This window comes from Budorcas taxicolor, chromosome X, assembly GCF_023091745.1.
Source record: "Budorcas taxicolor isolate Tak-1 chromosome X, Takin1.1, whole genome shotgun sequence".
Lineage (NCBI taxonomy): Eukaryota > Metazoa > Chordata > Mammalia > Artiodactyla > Bovidae > Budorcas > Budorcas taxicolor.
The window spans coordinates 106008865-106035140 of record NC_068935.1 but is presented as its reverse complement, the minus strand read 5'-3'; the positions used below and the strand labels follow the sequence as shown (position 1 = coordinate 106035140).

Below are 26276 nucleotides of genomic sequence, written 5' to 3'. Positions count from 1 at the left end.
TGAATCCTGGAGTACCTGTAATTATCTGGGGAGACTGGATGTGAGAGGTGAATGGCCGTGTAAAGGGTTGGTGTTGCTTGAAGCCCTAGGAGCTCTGTGGATGGTCGACCTAACTGAGGCAGCGTTCTGGGTGGAAAAGAGCCGCGCTGAATGGAGAAATCTGTGTTCCTCGTACAGACTTGTGATGTGTTTGCTCATCTCCCACTGTGGGATTGAGAATTCAGCTGTTTACTGTCTAGTAGAACTCATAGAAGTGGGAAACTGAGAACAGACATAGAGAACAGCCATGTATTGAGGCTGGATATGAAAATTGTCTCTGGACTTCTGTGGCAATCCAGCAGTTAAGATTCTGCACTTCCACGGCAGGGGCACGGGTTCAATCCCTCTTTGGAGAACTAAGAGCCTACAAGCTATGTGGCATGAAGTGAAGTGAAAGTCACTCAGTTGTGTCCTACTCTTTGCTACCCCATGAAACATACATGAAATATACCCCATGAGGTATACAGTCCATGGAATTCTCCAGGCCAGAATACTGGAGTGGGTAGCCTTTTCCTTCTCCAGGGGATCTTCCCAACCCAGGGATTGAACCCAGGTCTCCCGCATTGCAGGCAGATTCTTTACCAGCTGAGCCACAAGGGAAGCCCAAGAACACTGGAGTAGGAGCCTATCCCTTCTCCAGTGGATCTTCCCAACCCAGGCATCGAACCAGGGTCTCCTGCATTGCAGGCAGCTTCTTTACCAACTGAGCTATCAGGGAAGCCAACCCAAAAATAAATGAATAAATTTTTTTTAAAAAAAAAGAAGGAAAATTGTCTCTAGCAGTCCACCGATATCAGTGACACTGTGAGGTAAGCAGTGACTGTCACCATAGCTGCAGCCAAAAGGGTTGCCATCTACCTCCTCAGGACATGACTGAGTTGATCACAGCCTTCTCCTTGCGAAACTCTCCTCACTGGACTTTCCAGGACCCCACCCTCTTCTGAGTCTGCTGTCATTTTCTTCTGACTCTGCTGTCTGTCCCTCAAGCCTTCCATCTCCAGTGCACAATGACTCCATTTGCTTACCCAGAACCTCCACTTACCCAGTCACCTGCTGCTGACTTTTCTCTCTCACACACAACAGGCAGCTCATTTTCAAGTCCTGTCCAGCCTACCTTCAGAACGTGTCCAGCATCTGACCTCCATGGCTGCTCATCACCTCTGCCTTGACTATCCTAGTCTGGGCTGCCATCATCTGTCACCTGCACTATCACAGTGGCCCTGCTGTCGGGGCTCTTGGCTCCTGTCCCCGCCCGCCTACCATTCACTGTCAACACAGGAGCCACGGGGATCACTCCCTCCTCTGCTCAGAAACACCAGAGCAGCAGCATCTCACGCAGATATGGTCCCATATGACCAAGTCCCCTGGCACATATTTGGTTTTATTTCCCATTACCTCCTTCCTTTTCTCACTCAGCTCCAGCCACACTGGCCCTTTTCTTGCTTTAATATTTATTTATTTATTTGGCATGCAGGATCTTTAGTTGTGGCGTGTAGCATCTATTCCCTGGCCTGGGATCGAACCCAGGCTCCCTACATTGGGAGGGTGGAGTCTTAGCCACTGGGCCTCCACGGAAGTCCCTCACACTGGCCACTTTGTCCCTCAAACATACCAAGCCGGGTTTCATCTCAGGATCGTCATGCTTATGATTCCTTCTGCCTGGAAGATACCTTCTGTCACAATTCTGTGTGACTCCTCCCTCATCTCCCTCTGACCTCAGATGGAATGTCACCTTTACGAGAGAGGTCTGCTCTGACTGTTGTGTCTAAAACAGCAGCCTTGACACTGTCCCCTCCCTCCCTGAGCCACCCCCTCCCAGTGTTACTGCTTACCTCTTGTGCCTTCTCTACAGTACTTTTACCCTCTGAACACACCTGCTTATTGTCTGCCTCTCCACTAGAATGTAAGCTCCAGGAGGGGAGACTTTTGTTCATTTCTTTCCCAAAAGCCCAGAACAGGGTGTCTGGCACATGATGAAAACTTAAGTAACTGCTAACTGGAGAAATCACTGACCTTACACTGTTCTGTGTAGGGAAGATACTAGAGAAGGAAAGTAGGTCTTGGGAGTTTGGCAAGAGGTGGCCTGGAAGGGCCACTGAGGAGTACAAATGAGACCCAACTGAGAGGTAGTGAACGAAGCAGATCAGTCACTGCCCTGTCTCTACTGCTTTAACTCAGAGGCCTGGGAAATGCGAATTCCAGTGTGTTAGGTTTAGAGGTTGACTTATTCTAACCATCTGAACAAATTACAAATGTTTTGGGAAAAGCTGGAAATCTCTGACTATCCATCTTGGATAAGTGATCAAAGGCAGCAGGGAGCCATGGTTTTTCATCTCCGGGAGAACAGACTTTGGAGCTTAGACTTCAGGACACACTCAATGGCATCCTTCTGTCCCCTGGTGGCAGCACAGCTAAACTGCACAGGGAGACAGATGCCTTGAAGAAAAAGAAAAGGCAAAACAAAGATGTCAAGCAAAGGTTGCCGCTCTCAAAGCCTGTGCCCATCAGAAGTATGTGCACATGGGTGTGTTTGCCTGGGAGAAAGATTTCTAAGTGTTTATCCTTTCTGAAATCTGATCATGCTTCATTACTCAGGTGACTCCAGCATCCCAGGGGACTAGTTTTCACAAGATACATTACCTCAAACAGCTAGGTTTGGACATAAAACACACCCCTTAATCCAGGCCCTGGACAACCTCCTCTCATAACCATCTGCCAAACGTGTTTGTAGAGAGGATTTCTCTTGTGGCTGGGAGGTTGACAAAGGCAACCTCAAAGTTCCCTCCAGCTCTCGGCTTCAATGACTTCACAGTGAGCCCTTGTCACTCCATTCCTTTGACTGGAGTGCGAGTCTGGCCAGCCCTAAGCTTCCTGCTTCAGACTCTCACTTGCTGGAGGCATCTGCATTCCCCTTGAAATCATCGCTGCTTGCAACTTACTTCTGCCTAGCAACATGCTCCTTTTTACAATTTTTAAAATTTTTTGGCCACACCATGTGGCACTTGGGATCCTAGTTCCCCGACCAGGAATGGAACCTGCACCCCCCTTGCGGTGGAAGCAGAGTCTTAACCACTGGACTGTCAGGGAAGTCCCTAAGCAACACATTTCTTATTCTTGATTTTGTGTAACTAGAGATCGTATCTTTAAACTGTGTTGTGAATGTAGTGGGCTCCCAAAGTTAGTGGTTCTCTCTAACATGCATATGGATCGCCAGAAGAGAATGCTGTAAATGGAGAATTTCAATTCTTCCCCATGTCACTCTCCACCTCTGATTCAGCACATCAAGCAGGGAGCCTGGGTATTTTCCTTTTAGCTGTCACTTCCAGTCTTTCCACTGTAGGTGGTCTATGGACGACCTTTGGGAGATATTGGAAAAAATGGTAACAGAAGAGAACAGAGTTCTAAGGCCCCTCCTCTGACACTGCCCTGAACCATTAAAAGGAAAGTGTCAAGCAGTTTGTAAATATCATACGTAGAATTGGATTTTCTCAGAAGATATGTCCTGTAGGCTGACGTGGAGAAGAATATGATCCAGTGTTGCCAAGGCTACTGGCCTCAGCCGCTGATCACTCTCCTGTCTTTCTGGCTTCTGGGTCATGGCCAGCTTTAAGCCAAAATTCCTGCTTGAACCTGCTCCTTTCCTTGGTGCCAGTCTTGGCTGGATTTTCTATTTATCCCATCTTAATTCTGTAAAGTCCTATAACATACTATGAAGGGAAAAATTACCAGAGAAGCTTCTGGACAGACGCAAACAGTTGATTTAGCATCGAATATATATTAGATGAACAGACTGTTGCTTTGGATTTTTTATTCTGTGATACTAAAGGCCTTAACCTTCCCTCTTCACTTTATAGATGAATAAAGTACTGTTTAGAAAGATGAAATTATTACCTCAAGATCATGTAGGCAACCGGAGTTAGAGCCAAAACTAAAATGGAGGTTTGTTACTCCCAGTCAAGTGCCATTGTTGACTCTAGAGAGGCAAAGCTATGGGCCTTAATGAAGCTGATCCCAGTGAGTGGTGCTCTGTGTGACTTTTTTTTTTAATGTTAATCGTAACTCATTTTATTTTATTTTTGGCTGTGCTCAGTCTTCGAGGCTGCACAGTCTTTTTTCTAGTTGTAGCAAGCGGGGGCCCCTCTTTGTTGGGGTGCACAGGCTCTCACTGCAGTGGGCTCTCCTGTGAAGCACAGTCTCTAGGCCATATGGGCTTCAGTAGTCGCGGCTCACAGGCTCCAGAGCACAGCCTCAGTAGTTATGGTGCATGGGCTTAGTTGCCCTGCAGCATCTGGGATCTTCCTGGATCAAGGATCAAACCTGTGTCCCTTGCATTGGCAGGCAGATTCTTAACCACTGAAATACCAGGGAAATCCACTCTATATGATTTTAGATACTTTAACAAACCTTATTCAGCTCAACCAGTGAGAAACCAAATCCCATGGCATCCTTAGATTTTCTCTCTCCTTGGCTCCCTAGACCTACCAGTCATGAGTTCCAGATAATTCAGGCTCCACTATATTTCTTACATTTACACATTTCCTTCCTACTTCCACAGCACTTGCTGTCTTGAACACTTGCTGTTCAGGACAGTCATCCAGAAGAAAACCTACGGCAAGTTCTCTGCAGCACACACGCACACACACACACAAATACACATAATCATAAATAAAGAGCTGGGCAGGTGTGACACCCTGAGCATGACAAAAAGAGCAGGCCCAGTGTGTATGATTTTTGTGCTTTGTTGGGGGAGCTATACTGTGATTCACAATGAATTCCATTTTAGAATGGATCTTTTTAAGGGTTGGCACAGCATCTCTTTACCTATATGTGTATATGTTGTATATTTATACATGGCAGAGGGAATTCTTTCCCATGTACAGATATATGTGCTTGCTGTTTTCCAGAGTCTTAACTCTGTTCTGTCTTCTGAAGACAAATGACAAAAAATACAATCTATTAAGAATTAAAAGGTACTCATCTTATAACCCCAGAGAAGGCAATGGCACCCCACTCCAGTACTCTTGCCTGGAAAATCCATGGATGGAGGAGCCTAGTAGGTTGCAGTCCATGGGGTCGCTAAGAGTTGGACACTACTAAGCGACTTCACTTTCACTTTTCACTTTCATGCATTGGAGAAGGACATGGCAACCCACTCCAGTACTCTTGCCTGGAGAATTCCAGGGATGGGGGAGCCTGGTGGGCTGCCGTCTATGGGGTCGCACAGAGTCGGACACGACTGAAGCGACTTAGCAGCAGCAGCAGCATCTTATAACCCAATAATTCCACTTTTAAAGTGTTTGAGAAGCATTCACACATGGACACAAGGAGGTTTGAGCAAAGGTATTCATATCAGCATTGTCTGTAAGAGTGGAACACTGGAAACTACCTAAATGTCCACCAATAGGAAATGGAATAAACTGTGGCCTATCTATACTATATTATACAATATAGCAGCTAAACTCAACAAGGTGACTCTGTATATGTTGACATCAAGAAAAAAAAGAAATCCCAAAGGCATACCATTGCCTAAAAGGAGCAATCTGCAGAAGAATATGCATTATATACAATAATACATGCATATATATATATAAATGTGAAAAGAAACAGAATCATATACATCAAAATAGCAATAATTATTAGCTCCTATTACGCTTGGGAGTGGATGGCAGGATAGGGGATCAAAAGAGGACAAGATGGAGAGCAAGAGGCTTTTAAGCTTTTGTTATGTGGAAAAGCTTGGTGTAAAACAGTGCATTCGTGTACTGTATTATTTAAAATAAGTTTTTCAAAGTAATATATGATTGTTTCTAACCACATAATACATAAGGTGACATGTGATACTTCCCTTTTCTTCCCCACAATTTCTCTCTTCCCCTATTGGTGGGCATTTCAGTTGTTTTCTTCTTCTTCTTCTTTTTAAATTAGCTTTTACAAACAGTATTTCAAGGAAAATTTTTGGTTTTATCCATTTATGTTATTTCTGTGATATAGATCTTAAGAATTGTGATCAGTATTGCAAGGAAAATGTTTGTTTTTATCCACTTATGTTATTATTTCTGTGATATAGATCTTAAGAATTGTGATCATGGAACATAACACTTAAAAAATTGATAGATGCTGCTGAAGTACCCTCCAAAAAGAGCATACCAATAATCCAAGAACAGTAGTTCTGTGGTAACTCTCTAGATCATATTATCATGATTGCGACAGTAATAGCTGCTTCCAGACATACTGCGCTGGCCTTAAGGCCAGACAATAGCTGACTTAATTTCCTTCCCCTTGCCTGTTGACTACTGGTGGAACAATCACAGAGCCCGCTGCATCAGCCTAATGGGGGAGGAGACTGGGATAGTGTGGGAGGGGAAGGTAGAGGCTGGTAGACCATGAAACTGACACAAATTAATGACCCATGGGCCACATTAACCCACAGACGTGTTTTCTTTGGCCTGTACAATGTTAGGCTATACAGTGCTTAAAAAATACATATTTATATATATATCGAAATCAGTGCCAAGTGTTAAAGGAGCAGTGCTTAATCCCCACTCACGTTCTCTTTCATATGGTTCTCCATGTGGAGAATCATTAATTTCCTTAACATTCCTGATCTTTCTTTACTCTCTCTCATTCCTGACCTGGAAAGTAGAGTGCTTCTTCCTGATTCATCAGACAGTGAGTGTTTATGTTTATGACTGGATGGGTAACTCTAATTCTGGGGGTCAGTATACTTTATTTATCTATTAATTTTTGCCTGTGCTGGGTCATCATTGCTGCACACCAGCTTTTCTCTGGTTACAGTGAGCAGGGGCTACTCTTCACTGTGGTGCACAGGCTTCTCATTGCAGTGGCTTTCTTGTTGTAGAGCACAGGCTCTGGGCATGCAGGCTTCAGTAGTTGTGGCTCATGGTTCAGTAGTCATGGTTCCCAGGCTCTAGAGCACAGGCTCAAAAGTTGTGGTGCATGGACTTAGTTGCTCTGCATCATGTGGGATCTTCCCACACCAGAGATCGAACCTGAGTCCCCTGCATTGACCTGCAGATTCTTATCCACCATGCCACCAGGAAGCCCCTGGAAAGTGTGAAAGTGTTAATCACTCAATTGTGTCTGGCTTTTGTGATCCCAAGGACTCTAACCTTCCATGCTTCTCTGTTCATGGGATTCTCCAGGCAAGAATACTGGAGTCAGTAGCCATTCCCTTCTCCAGGGCATCTTTCCCACCGAGGGAGTGAACCTGGGTCTCCTGGATTGCAGACTTGGCTACCGTCTGAGCCATGATGGAAGCCAAAATATTAAAATATTAATAAGACCAGTTCCCCTCAGTCCCATTCTCCAACAAAAAGGTCATTTTCAAAATTTTTATGATTTTTTTAACTGAAGTATAGTTGTTTCACAATATTGTGTTAATTTCTGGTGTATTATACAACAAAGTGATTCAGTTATACAGATCCATGTATTATATATTATTCATATTCTTTTCCATTATGGTTTGTTACAAGACATTGAGTAGAGTTCCCTGTGCTATATAGTAGGACAAGTTGTTATCTATTTTATATATAGTAGTTTATATCTGCTAATCCCAAACTCCTAATTTATCCCTCCCTCACCCACTTTCCCCTTTGGTAAACCTAAGTTTGTTTTCTGTGTCTGTAAGTTTGTTTCTGTCTTGTAAACAAATTTATTTGTATATTTTAGATTCCACATGTAACTGATATCATATAATATTTGTATTTCTCAGAAAGGTGATACTTTGGTTTTAATTTTTCTCCCTGTCTCTTAATTTGTTCAGAACTCAGGAATGGAAGAGGTATACTAGTTATGAGACCCACCCACCCACCTCCCCCAACCCCCGCCACCACTAGGTCCAAATACCAATGTTGAAAAATACTGAGGCTTTGAAATTGAGAGCCTTCACACATATTTCTGAATTTCTTGCAAAGCTGGAAGATTAGGGAACCCCAAAACCTTGTTTCTAGATGTTAATAATGACTGGGGCTGAGGTGTAGCCTCCATCTGAAGGAACATGTGCTGTCAAACACCTCACAGTCTTTAATATTCCCTATTTCTTTTCTAATACTGAGTCATTTTCTGATATTTTTAAAATCACTTGAGATGCAGCATCCTGTGATAATGGAGTTGTACTAAATAAAATGATGCCCAAAGGTATCCACTTATCAATCCTCAGAACATGTAAATATGTTACATGGCAAAAGGACTTTGCAGATGTGATTAAAGCTCTTGGGATGAGGAGGTTGTCCTGGGTGGACCCAGTGTAATCACAAGAGTCCTAATAAGGGAAAGATAAGAGGCAGGCACCTCAGAGTCAAAGGAGGAGATGACAGAAGCAGAGATCAGAAAAGAGAAGAGATTTGAAATTGCTACACTTCCAGTTTTGAAGATGGAACCACTAACCAAGAAACGTACATAGCCTCTAGAAGCTAGACAAGGCCAAAAAAAAAAAAAAAAAAAAAGGATGCTCACCTGAAGAAGGAATGCAGGCCTGTTTAAACTTTGACATTAACCCAGTAAGGGGCTTCCCTGGTGGCTCAGTCGTTAAAGCATCTGCCTGCAATGCAGGAGACGCGGGTTTGATCCTTGGGTCAGGAAGATCCTCTGGAGGAAGAGATGGCAACCCACTCAATATTCCTGCCAGGAAATCCCATGGACAGAGGAGACTGGTGGGCTACAATCCATGGGGTCGCAAAGAGTTGGACACGACTGAGCGACTATGCATGCATGCACACAGCCCAGTAAGACCACTGTGGACTCCTGACCTCTAAAACTTACTGTAACAGAGTCAATTCAGGTTGTTTTCAGACCACTGAGTTTAAGCAGCAATAGAAAACTAATAGAAACATTAACAAGAAGTATTTCTTTGTTTAATTGAAGTGCAGTTGATTTACAATGTTGTGTTAATTTCTGGTGTACAGCAAAGTGACCCAGTTATGTATTTATATATATTCTCTTTTTTATTCTTTTCCATTATGACTTATCACAGGATATTGAATATAGTTCCCTGTGCTGTACAGTAGGACCTTGTTGTTGATCCAGTCTACATATAATAGTTTGTATCCCCAAACTCCCAATCCAGCCCTCCCCCATCTCCTTTCCCCTTGGCAAACAGAAGTCTGTTCTCTACGTCTGTGAGCCTGTTTCTGTTTTGCAGACAAATTCATTTGTGTTGTATTTTAGATTCCGCGTGATAGTATATGGTATTTGTCTTTTTCTGACTTGCAAGTATTTCTTTTCACTCTCTTTATTCAGATTTCCCCAATTTTACTCGTACTCATTTGTATTTAGTTCTACATAATTTTATAATGTGTACGTTTGTGTATCCACCACCACAGCCAAGATACTGAACAGTCCCAATACCACAAGAATTCCTCATGTTGGCCTTTTATAACACACCTACCTCCCTCCTGCACATTTCTTCTTCCCCCTCCACTATGTCTAACCTCTGGCACCCACTAATCTGTATGACATTTTAAATTTTATTTTTATTATTTTTAAAAATTTTGGCTATATTGCGTCTTCATTGTGGCACAGGCTTTTTGTAGTTGTGGAGAATGGGCTCTGGAGTGTAATCAGTAGTTGGGGTTCTTGGGCTTAGTTGCCCAACCAGGGATTGAACCCAAGTCCCCTGCAATCGGGGGGGAGGGTGCTTTCCTGGTGGCTCAGACGGTAAAGAATCTGCCTGCAATGCAGAAGACCAGGGTTTGATCCCTGGGTTAGGAAGATCCCCTGAAGAGAGGGCATGGTGACCTATTCCAGTATTCTTGCTTGGAGAATTCCATGGACAGGGGAGCCTGGTGGGCTACAGTCCATGTGGTTGCAGAGTCAGACACGACTGAAGCGACTAACACTTTCACTGTCACTTTTAACCACTGCATTGGAGGGTGGGTTCTTAACCACTGGACCACCAGGGTAGTCACTGTTTGCCATTTTTTAAACTTTTGTTTCAAAATGTTATATAAATGGAATCATAACAGTATTCTTTTTGGATTGGCTTTTTCACTCAGCATAGTTCTCAGGAGATTCATACAAGTTCTTGTGTGTGTTTTCTGAGTAACAGCCCATGTATGTACGTTTGTTAAACTATTCACTGGTTGACAGACAAAGTGGTTTCTAGGTTTTTGCTGTTACTGACAATGCTGCTATGAACATTTATGTACAGGTTTTGTTCTGGTTTTAATCTCCCTATGCTGGTGATTCTAAACTGACCACCAGACCACTGCCATCAACCTGCTCCCTGCCTATATACCACCCCCTCTGCCACATTTGCTGCTGACACCATTCTCAACACTGCTGCTGGCGTTGCTGGTATTCGAAGTGTGGTATGTCTTCCCTGGGTTGGAGGGTGGTAGAGAGGAGCGGGCAGCTGTGATATTTCTGCTAATAAGAAAACTTGGATGAGTCCTTGACAAGATTTCTGCTTTCCATCTTCCCTTTTTCTCCTGTTGCATAATACTCTCATTTTACAAACCAAAATTCAGAGAGAATTACTTTGCCTGACCAAATGTGTCCCAGCCACCTTATGGATTAAAAATAAATTTACCGATAAACTATCATTGGGTCAGGTGCTCATGCCTCGTGTAACACGTAGCCATTCCTGGGTAAAGAACATCTACTTCCCCTAAATTTTTATGGGGCAGTCATTTTATCTTTGGCCTGTGCAATTTTGTGTTTATGTGTGTGTGTGGTATGATTTCTAGCAGGAGGCACTGAATGGGTGACTACCATGTTCAGTGTGCATGGATGACTCTCTTGGTAGAGGAGATGTCCATCTTAGCTATTAAAAAAAAAAAATCAGTTCTGATGAGATGGATGAAACTGGAGCCGATTATACAGAGTGAAGTAAGCCAGAAAGAAAAACACCAATACAGTATACTAACACATATATATGGAATTTAGAAAGATGGCAATGACGACCCTGTATGCAAGACAGGAAAAAAGACACAGCTGTGTCTAACGGACTTTTGGACTCAGAGGGAGAGGGAGAGGGTGGGATGATTTGGGAGAATGGCATTCTAACATGTATACTATCATGTAAGAATTGAATCGCCAGTCTATGTCTGACGCAGGATACAGCATGCTTGGGGCTGGTGCATGGGGATGACCCACAGAGATGTTATGGGGAGGGAGGTGGGAGGGGGGTTCATGTTTGGGAACACATGTAAGAATTAAAGATTTTAAAATTAAAAAAATAAAAAACTATTTAAAAAATAAATAAAAAATAAATACAGAAAAAAAAATCAGTAAATAAAACATTAACCTTTTTATAACATTCTTTCAAATAAGGTTGTAAAATGAACTCCAAGACAATATAAAATTACCTGTACACCAGTAAAAAGTGAGGTGATATACATCAAAAAATGAATACTTTGGAACTTCCCTGGCAGTCCAAAGATTAAGACTCTGCCCTTCCAATGCAGGGACCATGGGTTTGATCCCTGGTGGGGGAACTAAGATCCCACATGTTAGAAAAAAAATGAATACTTCAGTTTTGGAAAAGTTAACTTCATTCTTTTAATAAGCAGAGTACAGGTTTGGTTTATCGGTAAGGTCTCTGAGTCCAAGATAATTAAAACATAATATATGAAAGTACCCTGTATTCCATTGTTTATAACTGAGAACAATAAAAAGAAAAAAATCCTCAAATTAAGGTATAATTTTTTAAGTGGCTAGGAAACACCTCTTACTCTAAACAGGGGTTGGTAAACTCTGGCCAGCCTGTCACCTATTTTTGTAAATAAAGTTCTATTGGAACATGGTCATGCGCATTCATTTACATACTATCTTGGGCTGTTTCACACTACAATAGCATACTTGAATAGCTGCAAAGGCCTATAAAGTCTCAGATATTTATTACTTGGCCCTTTAAGAATGAGTTTGCTTTAATTAAGAGACCACAACTGTAGTCCTGATCATTTTGAGTGGTACTCTCTATGAGCATTATCTGTAGAAGCCTATGTTAGCACATGCAGCTTACTCCAAATTCCTAGCATACAAAATTAAAAATTAAGGAAAAGCTAGTACATGATATAATATTAATTTTCATGGAGATTTTCTCTATAAGGTATTATAGGGATTGAAAACAACAGAACTGTCATTAAGTAATAATGCTGCCTCATGTAAAATTCTGTGCTGAGAAGCTTGAATGGAGATATCTCAAGTTAGAAGCTGGCAAACAGAAAAACATCTAAAAAGACAAAGCATTCAATAAAATAAAAAAGCTTATTTTGGCATGAAGCAAGTTGAATACACATTATTGGCAAGCCCAGGCATCAAATTCCCTGACTTGGTTAGGCAGAACTGCAAAGACACTTCCCCATACAGTCTTCACCTTTAAAGCATATCCCAGAGGGAGGTAGCTGCCCACATTTTATGTCCTCTAGGGAAGATCCCAGTGGTGCCTATGAATGTCTATACAAAGTTCCAGCTTCATCTCTGAGATCCTTAGAAACCCTTTTGGGAAGAGACGCTCTTCATGAAGTAATTAGGGGCCATTTCTAATTAGGCCTGGATTGTCAGTATTTCCTACATATTCAAGGATGACATGGAGTGACACTGAGTGGGACCACAGTGAGAAATACGGGATTTGCAATTAGACAAGGTAGACTAGAAACTCCTGGACCCCTGAGGTTGCTGTATGTTGATGGTGGCTATCTAAATCGTGGAAAGGCTGAATGCTTAAGATGCATTTATAGGGAGTTTAGTAAATATTCAAAGGTCAATTTCATTGAATTATTAGACACTGAAACTATAAGCCTCTTTAGCCACAAATATAACTCTACCTCTGAATGTAAAACAAGTTCCCCTTGGGTAGATTTTAGTGCATGGGGTGAAATTTTCAATTCATCTCTCAAACTTTTCTTTGGTGTCTGTTATAAAAAAAGACCTAATTCCTTTAACACACACACACACACACACACACACACAGACACACACAGACACACAGACACACAGACACACACACACACACCCCACACACAGATTTTTATCCCACTTTTAAAAACCTGTTATCAAGGATATAGTTTTTTACTCAAACTTTAAAAATACAATCTGCAGCATCGTAAGAGTACCTTAAAAATATGATGACGACTGTAGGTGATGAAAATGCTTTCAGTGACTCATAATTAGATAACACCCAACTTGGAAAGAAGAGCAAAAAAGTACTTCTTATCAGAGAAAACGTAATGAGATGTTGCCATCATTTAGGGCTGTATACTGGTACTTTACAAACATAAAATTATAGCTTTACCAAAATCCGAGTTAGTACTTACAGCTGAATACCCTAATTTTACATACTTTAAGTCCTTAATTTAAAAAACACAAAACAGCAACAACTCAATTGCAAGCTGACAAATAGGACAAAATTCCTTGCCACAAAGAGTTATTAAAAGCTAATAAATAGTTACAGAATATATTTTATACCACTTTTTAAAATAATTTTTGTTAAAAAATAATAGAAGGCATAAAATAGGAGCTGTTATTTATGTTAACATCGGTGTTCACCCAGTGAACACCAGTGTTTGGGTTGCTATTTTAACGGCATTTATTCTGTACAACGTACCTCTGTGGTCCAACATTCATTTCATGTCCCCATTCTTATTATTTAGAATTTCTTAAAGACGATGTCATTTCTTATTCAATGATCATCCAGAAGCAAACGTACAGTGCAGGAAGATAATCTTTATTACATTTTAACTAGAAACAGAGCAGATAGCAAGTTCACGAGGTATTTGTGATTATTATTCTTTTAAAATCAGGCTTCAATAACAATAGTCAAAAGCGAGCCTTAACTGCACAGATATATTTTGGTCACTATTATAATCTTCAAGGGCACCAAAGCCAGCAGCATAAACTAACATAAAGGTAATTACTGAAAAATTTAATGTGCCAGAGTATATATCACTGCATTAAACTCTATCCTGTATTTTCTTAATCATCTTCTTCAACACTGAACAATTATTGTTACTCGGCAAAATATCAAACATGCACACAGCATGCCTACAAGAATACTCTCTTAACACTGTCAACACTAAGCCTTCCTTTCCCCCTGGAATTCGATGACTCATGGTTCTACTCCCTACATGTATTAGTGGTAATATGCAAAATTGATTTTATTTTCAAGGTTAAATAACAGACTGACTTTGCATTTGGTGGCCAGCTGTGTACCCTAATTTTTTATCAGTTATCTCTTTCACAAATTTAACTACATTTCATAAGCCCTGAGATATTCAATAACCTGCTAATGATTGTATACTTTTAATCTATACTTTACTCAATTTGAACCCCTCATAAGTACTTAAAATTATTTACAGATGATTGTAACTAAAGCAATGATGGAATTTACTATTTGTGTATTAGACTGATAATAAGGCCTTTAACTAAGAGTTGCATATTTTATGCAGTTTTTTGCTTGCTAGGAGCCATTCTTAAAATTACATCAATAATTCTCTGTCAGTAATAATTGCTTTTCATTTGCTTATTCCTACTTGGATAACCAGATTCACCTTTTTCCTCTCTTGTAAAACAACATTTTTTTCTCTTTCCCAGACTAAATGTTGTCCAACTGACTAGGTACCAAAAGAAAGTTTGAACAGCATATTGATAACTATGATTAGCAGAAAAATAGCTCATAATAGACATTCAGTAAGTGCTTCTTCCATCTGGAATGAATGAATTGTAAGGCAGCTGTTGGAGTCTTATACTTTTGTCATATGCTGTAACTAATTTTGTTTACCTAGGGAATTCAGGTTACCCAATTCAATTCACTCTCAGATGTAAATCTAAGAATTTTAAATTTTAAAAAGTGACTTAGCTATTCTCAGAAAAGGTAAACAAGTTAATAATAACAGTTGCTACTAGTTGATGAGAAAAAAAAAAAAAGGATGGGATTACTTTCCACTAAATCATACCTACAACTGAGGAGAAATAAAAAACTAAGCATTAACTGATTTTTATCATTTTCTCCACAGTTATCCTTGCAGCATTTTTGTTCATATATTTATCCCTGTTAACTTTTCTAGCTGAAAGAAAATTTAATTATCTGCATGGATTCCCCCATCTCCTTACGTACATATTGTTAGTGAAAAGCTGGTGTAAATTTAAGAGTGTATTTTCATGTCATGCCATATTTCTATATTTGTTTTTTGCTAACATTAAGTTTTCCCTGTTTAAATGATTCTGTATGGAAGATGAGAAAATCTGCCAACTTCCTATGAGACTGCTTGCTTGCACTATTCTGTTTTTGTTGATAGATTTGAAGCATATTGCACACTTGTCATCTAGCATATGAATAAGTAACTGTTACTCTTTTTAGAAAGGATACACTGACAAATTCTTAGGTTAATGGCTTTGGCCAAGTATTTTTAGCCAGCTACAGGACAATAGCAATGGCAAAAACATTGACGATACAGTTCATGGTTCGGTTCTCCCATCTTACAGTGCAGGTTCCTGAAAACACACAATGAAAGGACTCAGAAACATCAAAACATCAAAATTACCAGGAATATATATACATTTTTCATAGGTTTTAATATCATATTTCCTACAACCCATTAACTCTTCCCATTTCCTATTTGTCTGATAGCAGACTTGTCATTAGGTATAAAGCAATTCTGTTGATCAAGTCTTGTGGGAATTTAAGTAGAGATAAATAAAGATTTCATAACAAGGACCACTATTTAACTTGGCTAGAAGTTGTATTTTGTTTGAGTCAGCTTAAAGTCTCTTTAGGGCGTCCTTGGTGGTTCAGAGGTTAAAGCGTCTGCTTGCAATGCAGAAGATCCCCTGGAGAAGGAAATGGTGGGTTCCCAGGTGGCGCTAGTGGTAAAGAACCTGCCTGCCAGTGCAGGAGACATAAGAGATGTGGGTTCGATCCCTGGGGCAGGAAGATCCTCTGGAGAAGGAAATGGCAACCCACTCCAGTATTCCTGCCTGGGAAATCCCGTAGACAAAGGAACCTGGTGGGCTACAGTCCATGGGGTCACAAACAGTTGGACAGACTGAAGTGACTTAGCATGCACATACAAAGCCTCTTACCATCAGATGTGGTGTCCCAAAAACATGAGCTGGCTGTGTGAAAGCCATATGGACTCCTCTGGACCACTGCACAGGTCACTAAAAATAAAGATGCAGAGTGAGAACACTTAAAACGAAAAGTAAGTGTTTGAGTTCAGAGCAGTAAATGCTATATAAATAAATAAATAACATAAAACAAAGCATTCAGAGAATCAATTGAAAAACATAAGTCTCTCATTTTGATGATTTATCACCACAGTTGTGAACTCACTGGATCCAGTCTGTTTGTTGCCCAGTGCCATAACCAATGGTAATCGTACTGCAGGAAAAATGTGGGCCAAATCATGTGCCTTGTCCCATAGGCATAATTCAGATGCAAAGAAAATCCATATTATGTGTCACCTCACAGTCCTACTGAAAAGACAGTAGGGCTGAGACGGTTTCAGTGAAAATAACCGGTGCAAATGTAAAAGGTGATGCTACCAAGACAAGTAGATGGCTGGCAGGAGCAAAACTGCTTTTGAGTAGCAAGAGATCTCCATCTTTCAGGTATTATCACAGATTATTTGGGGATGAATAAGTCAAAGGTCCTTCACACCCTATTAGTATCCAACTTGAGGGTCTACCATTCATTTACATTCTTTAAATTCAGAGAAAACCACAGAGACTAAAGTGAGTAAACTAATGAGGAAGGACACAAATACTTACCAATATACTTATAAGCTTTTCCCAGCTTAACCAGATGTGCTAGGGATTGTTCCACTATGCTTGCAGTCCATTGGTTGATATTGTTCTGATTATAATCTTCACCTCCCAAGACCCCATCTATACACTAAAAGGGCAGAGGACAATTATACACATATTGCAGGAAAAGATTTATTCAAAATATAAAATATACTTATAACCCAATAAAACATTTTAGAAAATATGCATCTGGTAAATATTTATTATGCATTGTCTCTAACTGTTGGAGAATTTTCAAAGCATTTCTGCATGCATTATCTCATGCTGAGATATTACGGACCATATAAAGATAAATGTGACATGGCCTCTATTGTAAAGAACTCAACAGCCTAGCAGAGAAGCTAATAAAAGAACTCTGTCACACAAGGAAGACCAATGCAGGGTGATAAGTTATGTTGTAAAATGCTTATGGGGGGGGTGATTTTAAAAGGGTGATATCAACTGGTTAAAGAATGGCTTTGCAACAGCTGAGATTTGACCTAGGTTTCAGATGCTAGAAACAAAGGAGGCCAATGAAGAAATATATTTCTCATGTACAATAATTATATTTTCATCCATATAACTGCTTAGCTATCAAAGAGCAAGCACACCTACCACTAAAAGTGAATCATCAACAAACATTACTTTTCAGGCGCTCTAGAAATAGACAGTTAAATATTTTTCCAGTGTTTACTAGCATCCACTTCTGATACTTGATGAAGAGCACTGGTGTGGCACCACAGTCTTAGGTTTTAAGACTCTACGACTCAGCTTTAAGACTCACTTTAAGACTCACCTCTCCCACCCTTGTGTGACTTTTGCAAGTGACTTCATCTCTTGAAACCCCTATTTTCCCAACCACTGGACCACCAGGGAAGTCCCTTATTTATCTTATCACTAGAAGTTTGTACCCTCTGACTGACATTTTCCCCACCCCACGACAATTATCATTCTATTGCTTCTATGAGTTTGGGGTTTTTTAGATTCCACATATAAGTGAGATCATATCGTATTTGTCTTTCTCTTGACTTATCTGGCTGCTACTATTTTTAATTCAAGTGATAGAGCCAGGAGAGTTCATTCACAGAATCCAGCTTAATAAGACAGACATGCACACAGGTGCACAGCTTTCATTTACTACAATTGGACTATAGTAGAGGCAGAGCCGGACACGACTGAAGCAACTTAGCAGCAGCAGCAGAGGCATTCATGGCTTCCCAGGTAGCTCAGTGGTAAAGAATCCGCCTGCCAATGCAGGAGATGTGGGTTCAATCCCCGGGTCAGGAAGATCCCCTGGAGGAGGAAATGGCAACCCACTCTAGTACTCTTGCCTGGAGAATCCCAGGGACAGAAGAGCCTAGCGGGCTATGGTCCATGGGGCTGCAGAGTCAGACACGACTGAGCACGCATGCAGAGGCATTAATGGGCTTCCCTGGTGGCTCAGACAGTAGAGTCTGCCTGCAAGAGGCATTAATTAATACGGAATCCTAAGCTGGATGGTATAATATCTTCACTAATCATAAAATGTAAAAAGAGAAATGAAATTTAGAGGAACTGAAGAAAGTAACGTGGCTCAAATTATTCTCCCAGGATGTTCAATAACATGAAGAGTTAGGAGAGTCAGTGGGCCAGCAATTTCATTCTGGCTTTACCAGTCCCAGGCTGGCAGTCTTTGGGAAACCTCTGCCTCTCCCTAGACTGCCATACCTTAAGGAGAAACAAGAGCCCTTGTTCCCTTTCACATTATCTAACAGGACCACTTCAGGTTCTGTTCGAGACAACAGAAACATCCGGGGCCTGTGGATGCCACTGTAAATAACCCTGCTAATTACTATTAATTAACATCTAGCCTCTTCATTACCATTAACCAGGAGACCTACTAGATAATGAGGTCCTTAACCTGCTCTGTATCCACAGGGCCAAACTCAGAAGTCGGGCACGCAGCAGGCACGCCATACATGTTTGCTGTTGAAGTAATATTGGCTTTGATATACTCTCTGGACATCCTGAATCAAACGTACTTCAGATTAAGCTCCAAGTTAATTCCATTTGTAACCCACTTTTTCTACCAAAATGTGTTTGTGGCAAATTCTATTACTGACAATGAATAAAATATATGTGTATCACTGATGAGTGAGTGGCTCTAAGACTTCAGTAGGAAAAATATATTAGCAGAGGAGCTCAGAGCAAGGACTCTAACAAAATAAGGAGATTGGCAAAAGATAAGAAAAACAAAAATGCCTGCTGAAATTATACAGTCATCTGGGAAGTGCTGAAATGTTTTCAGTAGCACTCTCTCTCCCCACCCCACTCTCTGTCCACCTTCCCTCCCTCCCCCACCTCTCTCCCTCAACTTTTTAATGTCTCACTAGCAAACAGAGTTAGCTCAGGGAGAAGAAAAAGAATAGACTAGTAGCGAAATGCCACCTGTGGGAAACCTGAGATGTCTTTCAAGTCTCCTATTTTGCGAAAATTTCAAATGAAGCTTGCTTTTGACTCCATAGTGTATCCATTTGTATCCGTTGTACCCGTTTGTTATCTGTGTTTGAAAATGGTTATTTATATTACTTACCTCCTTCTTGCAAGTATGGAAGTAAAACTGATGCCCTAAAAACACACTCAGTGGCTTCTAGGACCACCTAACCACTAGTAAGTATGTGTATCACATTTTAAGAAGCATGGTTCTTTTACCTGAATAAGCTATTTAAGTACAGTGAATATATAGTGAATTCACTATTTTTGTTTTTCTTATCTTTTGCCAATCTCCATATTTTCTTAGAATCCTTGCTCTGAGCTCCTCTGCATGTGGGTTGAAAAATCCAACAGAAGAGTTTACAATGAAAAGCAAAAATCCTCTCCTTCCTACTTTTTTTCCCCCCATGCTTAGCCCTCTTCTGCAGAGCAAACACTTTTAGGGTACTACTGGTGTTTTAAATCTCTTAAGGGTCCCTTACATATCTCCAGATAACGTTTTTATTGCTATGACATGAAAATTTAGTTCCCCGTGACCACCTGCCACCTCCTGCCCCTCAACCGTGTCCCCTCAATATAGTGAATTCACTATTTTTACTTCAGTATATTTACACCATTAGGAGCATGTTTCTTTTCTACTCTGGATGTTTCCTTCCACACAGAGGATTTTTCCTGATCATCCCTGGCCTCTTGCCCCACCTGTTATCATTCCTCCCCATGGAGGGGGAGCAAGTTACCTGCAGGTGCTCCACCCTTCTCATCTGGGAGAGCCAGTCTCCAAATGCCTTGGACTTGAGTATTGACTTTCTCCTTCCCTCTTCACCCAAACCAACGAAAGGCACCAGCCTGGTTAAGTGTTGCTCTCTGCTGACTAACTTTTCCCTGGATGCCTCTGAACCGAACCGGTATGCAGTTTGAAAAACAAGCTCCCATCTCTAATCTTCTTGTCGCTGTTCAGTCCCTCAGTCATGCCTCTCTTTCAACCCCATGGACTGTAGCCCACCAGGCTCTTCTGTCCATGGGATTTCCCAGGCAAGAACACTGGAGTGGGTTGCCATTTCCTCTTCCAGGGGATGTTCCCAACCCAGGGATCACACCCACATCTCCTGAATTGGCAGGTGGATTCTTGACCACAGAGCCACCAGGGAAGCCCCAATCTTTAATCTAGTTTTTAACCAATAACAAAGGTGATATTTGATTCTCCTTCTACTCACTCTTTAGTCTTTTCATGTGGTTCATAATGTGTGTAAAGAAGCAGGTACCATTGAAAAGACTCCTCCAATACCTCAGCATCCTTTGCTTCATGTTCCATCCAGCAAGGACAGTCTTTTTTGACTCTCCACTTTGAAAAATGAGGCTGCTATCACTCCTGCCCTCCCATGACCCATGCTATCTTCCGCCTCCCCAGTGCCCTCATTTGTGCTTCTACATTGTCAAAGTATGGAAAACTTTGCATTTTTAAAATCATGATTTCATTTTAAAAAATTAATTTTAAGGTGGTTTAGTATTTTTAACTCTATATTGTATTTGTTACAATATTGCTTCTATTGGGGGGGGGAGGGTGATCAAACCCATGCCCCCTGCACTGGAAGGCAAAATCTTGACCACTGGACTGCTAAGCAAGACCCTGCATTTTGTTTTAATAATGAAATATTCCTGGCTATAAAGTTCTAATACATGATTCTAAATTATTAAACATTTAAAATAATATTTGGCCCCATTGGAATAAAAGTTATTTTATTCAAAAGACAGAAAATCAGCTTTAGAAAACAGCAAGCCAATATTCTAGATCAACACTTAAATATCCCTTTCAGGCCCCAAGAGGCCTGAGAGCATACAATATGACTGACAGCATGCAATATAACAAACACAGAAGCAGCCCTATAAAGAATTAGTGAATGAATATTAAAAATCTTGTTTTAATACTCAGGCTTTTAACTTTGTACTGAAAGTAAAAACAGAGTTTTAAAAAATTTCACCAGTGCATCAATCTTCAAGATAAACAAGATATATAACTCACCTCTTTAACAATATTGTGGGCTTCATCAGCATTGAAGCCAACCTAAAGATGGAAAACAAAAGATATAGTGGCTTTCAACACAGACTTCCTTCTCCTGGGAGCTATGATGCTACACAGAATACCCTAGGCTGGCCTAGACAAGTATTAGTGACGGGACCACAGTGAAAAGGGGCATTAAGATTACTGAGACTACTAATCCCACCTTGATCTTTAAAATCGCAAAATGTCATGCCACCTACCTCCCTGGAGATTTTCACTTATTAGATCTCGGGCAGAGCCTGCTGCTGCTGCTGTTAAGTCGCTTCAGTCATGTCCAACTCTGTGCGACCCCATAGACGGCAGCCCACCAGGTTCCCCTGTCTCTGGCATTCTCCAGGCAAGAACACTGGAGTAGGTTGCCATTTCCTTCTCCAATGCAGGAAAGTGAAAAGTGAAAGTGAAGTCACTCAGTCATGTCTGACTCTTTGCGACCCCATGGACTGTAGCCCACCAGGCTCCTCCATCCATGGGATTTTCCAGGCAAGAGTGCTGGAATGGGATGCCATTGCCTTTTCCGCAGGCAGAGCCTAGGCAACATTTTTCTTAAAGTGCTTCACTCATATGGGGCTTCCCAGGTGGTGCTAGTGGTAAAGAATCCACCTGCCAACACAGGAGATGCAAGAGATGAGAGTTCCATTCCTGGATTGGGAAGATCCCCTGGAGGAGGAAATGGCACCCCACTCCAGTATTCTTGCCTGGAAAATTCCATGGGCAGAGGTGTCTGGTGAGCTACAGCCCATAGGGTCACAAAAGAGTCAGACATGACTAAGCGTGTGAGCGCTCATATACACACTACTATATATAAAATAGATAATCAACAAGGACCTATTTATGTAGCAGAGGGAACTCAACTTAATATTCTATAATAACCTACATGGGACAAGAGTCTGAAAAAGAATACATATATGTATAACTAAATCATTTTGTTGTACACCTGAAACTAATACAACACTGTAAATCAACTATACTCCAATATAAAATAAAATTTTTTTACAAAGATATGGGCAGCACAAGAAAAAAAAAGTGCTTTCCTGGTGATTCTGGTGAACACCCAGACTGCAGATTATTGTGTTGTAAAGCTCAGGAAACAGGAGATAGACATATGATGTGTTATCAGAACACAGGAAATAGTTGTGACTAAATAATGAGGCCATGAAAAAAGAATGCTGATAAGTTTGAATTTTGTTCTTAACTTATGCTTGGCAATTTATGTGGCTTTGCTGAGTTAAAGTTTATGAAAATACTTGATCATTCCAAATTACTGTCACTTTATAACATATAAATAATATTTAGACCTTTAATCTATGCCCATAATACAACAGGTCTGGCAACTAACTCTGTCTTTCTTGGGGAGTGTCCTGATACAATCTTGAGTTAAAAGCAACTATTAATGACTAAGAAATGTCTTAGAGTCAAGAAATAGGTTATGTGATAAGATCGCAGTCTAAACCAAAACATATCAGGTAGTACATGACTTGTTTCCATGCAGACATTTTTTAGGTGCTTTATGACATCAGCATGTTTGTAAATCCCACTATACAACAAAGTAGTTAAAAAACCAAGTAAATTCTGAAAATAAGTACCTTGTTGAGTACAGATTTAAAGTATTCTCAACTTAATTATACCAGATGATTCCCCAACAACACCCTAAATCATCGGAATAATCATGAAAACAGGTATCACAACTGCCCCTATTAAAATAATTTTACCTTCAAATAAGGTCCTTATCTACTTTCAAAAGTGGTCTACAAATTAAATAATGTCCATTTCCGTTCAATTTGGAAGGTCACCAGGGAATCAGGTTGTACTGGATGGCCATGGTAACACATGTAATTTTATTTCTTTTATCATACAGGCATTTAGGGGGTACCGCCTTAGTAGCAGCAGCAGTACAGAACCCTCTCAGGAATCAGGAGACTGGTACTTTTGGGGGATATGCCTTGAGGATGAAATTGCTTATGCTTCAATTTCTAAAATAAGAAAACCACTAACCTTGAAGCGTGTATGCCACCTGCATCCTAGAAGCCTGAGTTTAAATGTGATCTTAGCTTCTGCAAAAGCCCACATCCTAAAGATGAATGGTCCAGAACGCCCTTCGAGGGCTCTAATAATACACTATTTTATGCTGCACCCTCCACCATGTGCCTGCCTAGTTTTATTTCACGGCACCATTCACCTGTGGCTACCACTGGACAGAAAATGTCTTTGTCTGTTCTGCCCTGTCACAGGTTATGCTGGGATCCAACAGGCCTCATCCTCCTCCTGGTTAGAGAGAAGCCAGAGTTGTAGCTGTGCGGTCTGAGGTCTGGGTTCAAATGGAGCGGCTGTCATTTCTGGCAGTTCTAACTTTGACTTAGCCGCCATGAAAGTCACAGTCCCCCGTGGGTAACAGGAAGATGACAATTGACATCACGGGCTTCTGGTGAGGTTTTGGGAAGCCTGAGTCAATAAGCAAGGGCTCCTAATCCATAAAGTACCTCCTTCCAAACCACCCCAGCGAGAGTGCCCGGGAGGGGGAGCGGCTCCGCCTCCAGGGCCTCGCTTGGCAGGGATGTGGCACCTGCTTTGGGGACACCAAGGGGCAGAGGAAGCAGCCAGGAAGACCGGTTCCCAAGGCCCGCCCTGTAGACGGGCGGCTCCCGCCACCCCACGCACCCCAAGTCAAGGCTTCTAACCTTCGGCCCCGACCCCACTGCCAGCCCCCAGCGCTCCCAGTCGCCACTGCCATCCCGACTCTCACCCCACCCTCAAGGCCTCGGGGTCGGGGGCCGGAGAAGGGAGGGGCGGATCCCAGGCCCTGTGGAGAGGACCTGGGCACGGGGGACGCTGCACCCCACCTCTCCTGGCTGCTGGGGCCAGGAGACCACCCTGCCGAGACAAAGCGCCGAAACGGGCGGGGGCGAGGGTCGCTCGGGGGCGGCGGAGGGGCGGTACCTCGTCGCAGGGGCGATGGTACTCCTCCATGGTGGCGCCGAGTCTCCTGTGGGGCGGAGCTATGGGCGGGTCAAGCTCCGCGGCCGCGCACTGGCCTCGGGGGAGGCTCCGCCCCCGTTTATGGCCCGGGGCGTTCCCTACGCAGGCCCCGCCTTTGTGTCCTCACAGTGGCTCTACCTTCCTTTCTCCTGGCTGCTGGGTGCCAGGAGACCACCCTGCCGAGACAAAGCGCCGAAACGGGCGGGGGCGAGGGTCGCTCGGGGGCGGCGGAGGGGCGGTACCTCGTCGCAGGGGCGATGGTACTCCTCCATAGTGGCGCCGAGTCTCCTGGGGGACGGAGCTATGGGCGGGTCAAGCTCCGCGGCCGCGCACTGGCCTCGGGGGAGGCCCCGCCCCCATTTATGGCCCGGGGCGTTCCCCACGCAGGCCCCGCCTTTACGTCCTTGCAATGACTCCACCTTCCTTTCCCCTCTTCCCAGCCCTGCCATCACCGCTCTCCCGCAGGGCTCCTGCGACTGGGTGTCTCTCTCCGTTGCCTCCAGCCGTTTGCTGTTAAAAAGCTAGGATTTGTACCATTGAGGGTCAAGATAGGGTGACCTAGTGTCAGTCTGTCTAGAGTCCTCATTATTTAGGAGTGCCCACTGCAGTGGTTATTTGCACATATTGATGCATCATCCAGCAAATAAGTGTAGTGAATGCAATGGTGAATAAGTTGCTTTGATTTGTCTTCTTAATAGCTATGTCACTTGGAAAAATTAACCTCCCACAGCCTCAGTTTTCCCATATGAAAACAAAATTATACTTATTTTATGACTGGTTGTGGCATCAAATAAGATGCTGTAGGTAGAGGCTCTCACACCCTCTTCCATGACTATGTAAAAAAAAAAACAAACTTTGATTTATAGGAGAGAAGGTACAAATATACTAAATTATAAATATTAGCAGAACAATGGTTACATTTATTTTTAAATTATGAAGCTTCAGATACTCCTAAGTAGTTTCTCATTTAAACCCATGACAACCCAGCAGGTTTGGTTCTGTTACCATCATCCCATTTTTCGAGATGAAACTGCAGGGTAGAGAGTTTAATTTACCCAAGGTCTCATATTCAGTAAGTAGTAGAAGGATTTAAACTTAGGAGGCTGATAGCAGCACCCAAGTTGGTAATCACTGTATTAGCTTCCTCTTGTTGCTGTAACAAATTATCATAAATTTTGTGGCTTAAGGCAACACAAAGGTCAGAAATGTAAAATGAGCCTGTAGAACTACGTTCCCTTTGGAGGCTCAAGGGGAGAATCCATTTCCTTGCCTTTCCAGCTTCTAGAAGCTGCCTACCTTTCTATAGTATTTGACATTCAATAAATGTCAAATACTTTGGGGACCATGCTTTAAAACCACTATAATAGCTCTATTAGCATCTGGGTTGCAAGAAAGAGAAGATTCAAATAGGATGAGCTGAAATACTAAGGACCTTTGTTTTCTGGTATAGTTGGAAATACAACAGTAGACGTGTTCTGGATTGGTTCAATAGCTCAGCAAGTTTTTGGAGCCTTTGTGCTTTCCAGCTTTCCATTCTGCTATCCTCAGCATATCAGCCATATTTGGTCATGGTCATACATAGCTGCAGCAGTTCTTGTATTACAAGGAATGAAGTTATCACATCCAATGAAAAAAGTGGACATTGACTTGGGTTTATTGATTTTTCTCAGGAAGGCAAATCTTTCCTTCAAGATCCTGGGAGTCTTGTCTTCAGTTTCCTCCCAATCACCAGCATTTAGTCATGTAGATTTATCCCTTGACAAAACCTATGTGAAAAAAAGTCTTGTATTTTCATCTTCTATGATGAAAAGTGAGTGTTATTAGAAGGAAAAAGGGGATGTGAAATAAGTTGATAGGAAAGTCCTTATCAACTATTTTCATGCAGTGGTCCATATATAATAGTAATATTTGCATGGTGAAGTGAAAGTGTTAGTTGCTCAGTCATGTGAAACTCCTTGAGACCCCATGGACTGTAGCATACCAGGCTCCT

General features: G+C 41.8%; 1 protein-coding gene across 2 annotated transcripts; it reads right to left on the bottom strand.

Annotated features, from left to right (window-relative positions):
* Positions 1–7027: 7027 nt before the first annotated feature.
* Positions 7028–24288, bottom strand: DYNLT3 (dynein light chain Tctex-type 3). Of its 2 annotated transcripts, none has more exons than XM_052663497.1 (5): positions 24248–24288; positions 21275–21316; positions 16768–16891; positions 16081–16158; positions 7028–7104 (listed from the first exon to the last, which is right to left on the bottom strand). In XM_052663497.1, the coding sequence occupies exons 1-5, from the start codon at positions 24275–24277 to the stop codon at positions 7079–7081; spliced, it is 300 nt and encodes a 99-aa protein (XP_052519457.1). In that variant the 5' UTR covers positions 24278–24288; the 3' UTR covers positions 7028–7078. The 2 variants fall into 2 exon arrangements, with proteins under 2 accessions (XP_052519457.1, XP_052519456.1); XM_052663496.1 differs by lacking the exon at positions 7028–7104 and adding an exon at positions 14273–15492.
* Between the last annotated feature and the right edge of the window lie 1988 nt (positions 24289–26276).